This window comes from Ictidomys tridecemlineatus, chromosome 12 (genome assembly GCF_052094955.1).
Source record: "Ictidomys tridecemlineatus isolate mIctTri1 chromosome 12, mIctTri1.hap1, whole genome shotgun sequence".
Classification (NCBI taxonomy): Eukaryota; Metazoa; Chordata; class Mammalia; order Rodentia; family Sciuridae; genus Ictidomys; species Ictidomys tridecemlineatus.
Genome location: NC_135488.1, coordinates 34779233 through 34783833, shown reverse-complemented (window position 1 = coordinate 34783833; position 4601 = coordinate 34779233). Strand labels below are relative to the sequence as shown.

Below are 4601 nucleotides of genomic sequence, written 5' to 3'. Positions count from 1 at the left end.
TCCTAGCAAGAGGGTCCCACACCTACGATCACCTTCATAAGGTAGCTTCCCATCTTCTGTGTGGAAGTGGGTTTCTCCTTGGCCCTTATGCTGTCGAGGAGACCACTAGGAGCTAAGCTTCATGCAGGACCATCTGACCCGGACTTTTTGCAAGCCCTATGAAGCCCTCACACAAGCTCAAATGCTACAGGACTCTGCAGACCAGTCCATGCAACAGTAGACATTCATTCATTGTCTAGAGTCTACAGGTTCCTAAATGCATGGCATTCATTATCATCAAATGCACAATTTGGATCAAAAACCATCACAGTAGATCAGGTAACAAAAACATATATATTTTAAAATAATAATATATTAATGGGAACAACAAATACAGGATAGAGTAACAACTGTGTTACTAAACAAGGTCAAAGACAATGGCAAACTATAGATTCAAACTTTGAAGCAAATAGTAATCAATGTAAATATTCCTGGGCTGCCTCAGCCCCGCCCAGGCACACAGCAGCAGAATGGTTTTGCAAGCATCCTCAGGAGGGCTGGAGCCTTCTTTGCAGGACGAGAGGGAGGTTGAGGCTGGATCCACTCATCATTCTTTTGGGAGAGGCTCCTTTTCCTCAGCACGAAGTTGGGTTTCGTGTGAGGGTTCTTTGCGTAAAATACGTTGGCCTGCGCTGGAATCCTCAGCTCTGGGGAGAGAGGGGTGTACAAAATAAGGTGGCTCAGGAGGTGCTCCCTGGGACACCCCAACATCTGAGAGCCTGTGCCAGAAACGAACTGAGCCACACACCTGAGAGCTCTCCAATTCAGCACCAATACCAACAAGACAGCCTCCACAGTCCTCCCTGAGGAAGAACTAGGCAGAGCACTTCAACAGACCTAATGTCTGTTCCTACCAAAGGCTTTGGACTCCAAAACATCCCAGGTCCTCTTGCGTCTGCCAAAGCACACCACTAGGGTTTGCATCTGAAATCTCCCACAAAAGTGCCGAAGATTCAGACCCCACATGAGCCATCTTCACAGGTGGGTTTGGAAGGAAGCATTGGATGGTGAGTGCTCTGATGTCAACATGAAATTCTCATTCAAGATGAATACACTACTGGGAGGTGGGAGGGACTGGAAGAAAGGTTGAGCATGCTTGGAGGAAGACCTAAACAGGAGTGCGCCCTGGGCACCAGTACCTTGTCCCTGTTGGCTCCACTGAATCCTCATTCTCCAAGTAGAGGTCCTCCTTCTCCTCTCCGTCTTTCTCTCTCTCCCTCTCTCCCAGCCTTGTTCTCTCTCTCCCAGTCTATGCCTTTGTGGCAAGGGCTGAGGAGCTCTCCACTGCCACACACTAGAGCTTTATGGACAGCCTCAGTGCACAACCAAAGAGAAAGTTGTGAAACCCAGAGAAAAGGCCTAGGATTCTCAAGTATGGCCACGGTGAGGACAGGCTGACCAGCACGGATACCACATTAGAGCCACGCTTCTGCGTTGGTGGAGCCTGCTTCCATGTGAACCAGGCTTCTGAGAATGGAGGCCACATTCCAAATGCTGCCCTCCTGAGAACAATGATTCCAAAGACCAGCAAAGGGACTGCTTCCCTCCGACATGGTGTATGGCCCAGTGGTGCCATGACCCCGAGTGGGGGAATACAACAGCCAGCTTCTCCTTCCTCTGAACACCTCTTTCCTGTCGCCCTCCTCTAACCTAGAGCCTGTTCTCCATCCCTTCTGGGTTGGATGTGGGGATCTCTGCTATGAATTTCTTAGGCTACCAAGGCCCCAGACAGACTTCCTCTTCCATAGACTCTACTAACCTAACAGAAGGTTAAGATAGGAGACAAGTGATCCTAGAACTCATTGGGATGGTGGTCTTCAGCGTACATAGGCTGGGATAATGGCTGCTGAGGTGTTTGGCTCACAAAAGCCAACCAACCAACCAATGAAAAAGCGCTGACATTATTATCAGATGAGCTCTGTGGCTACGTGCTCAGGAAGCCCTCATCTGACTCTAGTTAGGGATCATAACCTGGCTATTGGGATCACTCCTTGGCTAGTGGACTCAGGTGCGGAAGACCATGGAATTGATGCAAAAACAGATGATTCAAGCTGTCTCCCAGGCTGTGTTTTCTTCCCAATTTCATCCTGTTACTGCTTGCTAGAATCTTGGCAATGCTCTGCCCAGGCAGTGGTTTTCTGGTCACACAGAAGGCTTTCAATCCTACTGCTTCAGTCCACAAAATGCCAGTTCCATCTTTAGCCCATGCATTCCCATGTTCCTCTGAAACCACTCCTATCTCAGACCACAGAACCATACTGCTCCTGGAAAGAGGCTTTCCTCCTCACTCCTCAATGATGTCAGCTTTGCATGCATCTTCATGTCCTGGGCAGGGCACCTGGTGGGGAGCCGCACTAGCCACTGGGGTATACCAAAACACCTGGAGAGCTTACACCAGCAGAAGTGCAGTTGGCTTTGTGCACGAGCCCAACACACCCTGTTGGAGTGTTCTTGGGGGTCAGAGACTGCTCTTTGGTGCTAAGAGTTGACCTGAGTCCACATCCTGACCCTTGCTCTCTGTCATCTGATTGTCCCACTTACTCTGACGGTGAGAGATGATTTGGCCCAGCTCATATTCCTCCGGCTTCTCCTGAGTAAGCAAGTGTAGCTCGAGGGCCCTGCGGATGACGACAGGAGCCCGATCGTGGCAGGTCACCTGGAGCAGCATGGAAGACAGGCCTTCAGGAAATGGGCCTTGAAGTGACTACTCAAGGACAGTGGGCAGGGGCATTCTGGAGGCACCTCCACTCTAAATACAAGGGCAACATCCATGACCCTACTCCCTGAGGCTGACCTCCTGCTCATCGCGTGGGCTCTTCCCATAGGCTACTAGCCCAATCCTTGTACATAGGACTTCCTGGACCTGCCATTGCTCTTTGTGGAGCTGCACTTCTCTCCAAGTGAAAGGACCCCACTACCTGCATACAGATGCAATCTCATCCCACAAGTTGGGAGGAATGGGACAATAGCCTCCAAGATCCTAGGTCTGCCCGAGGATGCAGGCGGCATTGGGAATGGCCTAGGCACAAAACCTAGAGGCTTTGGTCTGGATTTCCAGGGCCCAAATCAGACCCAGGAACATGACCACACACAGGAGTGACGAAAGATAGCCATGAGAGCTCCTGGCCTCCAGAGGCTCAGTGCTGGCTGGGGTGTACGAGGGCACCTGTTCCGCCAAGGGTGGTCATTGGGTTACCTGGGCATTTAGTGTGCTTGCTCCACATCCATACTGACTCTGCAGAGAGACCCTCTCAGCTCCTTGTTCAAGGAACATGCAGAACCTCATACTGGTGTCCTGCTCCATAGAGGCCAGCATCCCATACAGAGGAACCTGCCACCTAGGTCCTGGCCTGTTCTCATCTGTCACCCATACCTGCCTCTGCCCTTCTGGACTGCATGCTGCCACCTGACACACAGACTCCCTCAGACATGGCGGTGGACAAGCTGCTGCTCTCCCTCATCTCAGCTCCAGCCCTTCACACTGACCTCTTCCTTCTTGATTCCCATCTATCCTCCTGATCATCCAGAAGCTCCAAATTCAAGAGGGCATGAGTAGTTCATGGTATTGGACCAGTGTCTGCTCCCCACCCAGGTGTAAGCACCAGGGGACACCCCTGCTCCCAGGCTTACCAAAACAGTCTTGGCCATCTTTGGACTTTGTGTTTCTAAGTGGACACGAATTAAGCAGGTGTCTCCCACCTGCTTGTGGGAAAGCGGCCTGGAGGACTTGCAGGTTGATTCTGAGAACTGTGGGGGATGGAACATCAGCAAACCCAGAAACAGAAAGCCACCCCAGCCTGTCAGTTGGCTCTATGGGCTTCTAGCACATATGTCCAGGTGCTCAGGCTTCTCATTTCCCCAGGTGGGAGTGGAATGGCAGCACAAGTACAGCTTGAATAAGGTAGGTGTTTACCTCCTTTCCCTTGACCTCGCAGCGTTTCCTCACGATGAAATAATATTTGATTTGTGGATTCATGGACAGATACATCAGTGAGTGGTCAGGGACCTTGATTTCTGCAGAGCAAAGTGGAGAGAATTGTTAGGTGGCACTCAAGGATTAGACCACAAAACACCCACAACCCCTGAGAGTCTCCGCCAGGGCGAGCCTGCACCAGAATTGAGAGCCCTCCTATCCAGCTACAGTGCCACCAAAGACTCCCTCAGTGATTCTTCCCTGGAGAAGATGATGTACAGGATTCTAAACCAAAAGAGCACCTGGCAATGGAAACAGCACCTTGGGCCCAGAACTTCTCAGTGCAGGTTGGATCTGCCAAAGGGACACTGCCAGGATCTGCATCAGGATTGGCAAAGGCTCCTGTGCTTAGGCCTTTCTCCCCAGGGCAGCCATGCTCACACATGGGCATTCAGGGAAGCGTTGGATGGTGGGGGAATTCATCCCCTTGCCCTGGATGAATCCACTCATGGATGAATACACGGAGGGGAGGTGGTATCCATCAGAGGTGTGTTGGGCATGGACATGGGAGGACTTGAGCAGGGTGGTGCCCTGGAGAACTCTATTGTTTTCTAGGATCGCTCTCCTTCCCCTTGTTTCTCATCAGGAG

At 51.3% G+C, this 4601-nt stretch overlaps 1 protein-coding gene across 1 annotated transcript; it reads right to left on the bottom strand.

Annotated features, from left to right (window-relative positions):
• Window positions 1-314: 314 nt before the first annotated feature.
• LOC144369219 (ral guanine nucleotide dissociation stimulator-like) lies at window positions 315-4099 on the bottom strand. Its single transcript, XM_078028412.1, has 4 exons — window positions 3953-4099; window positions 3670-3786; window positions 2581-2695; window positions 315-686 (listed from the first exon to the last, which is right to left on the bottom strand). The coding sequence occupies exons 1-4, from the start codon at window positions 4025-4027 to the stop codon at window positions 481-483; spliced, it is 513 nt and encodes a 170-aa protein (XP_077884538.1). The 5' UTR covers window positions 4028-4099; the 3' UTR covers window positions 315-480.
• Between the last annotated feature and the right edge of the window lie 502 nt (window positions 4100-4601).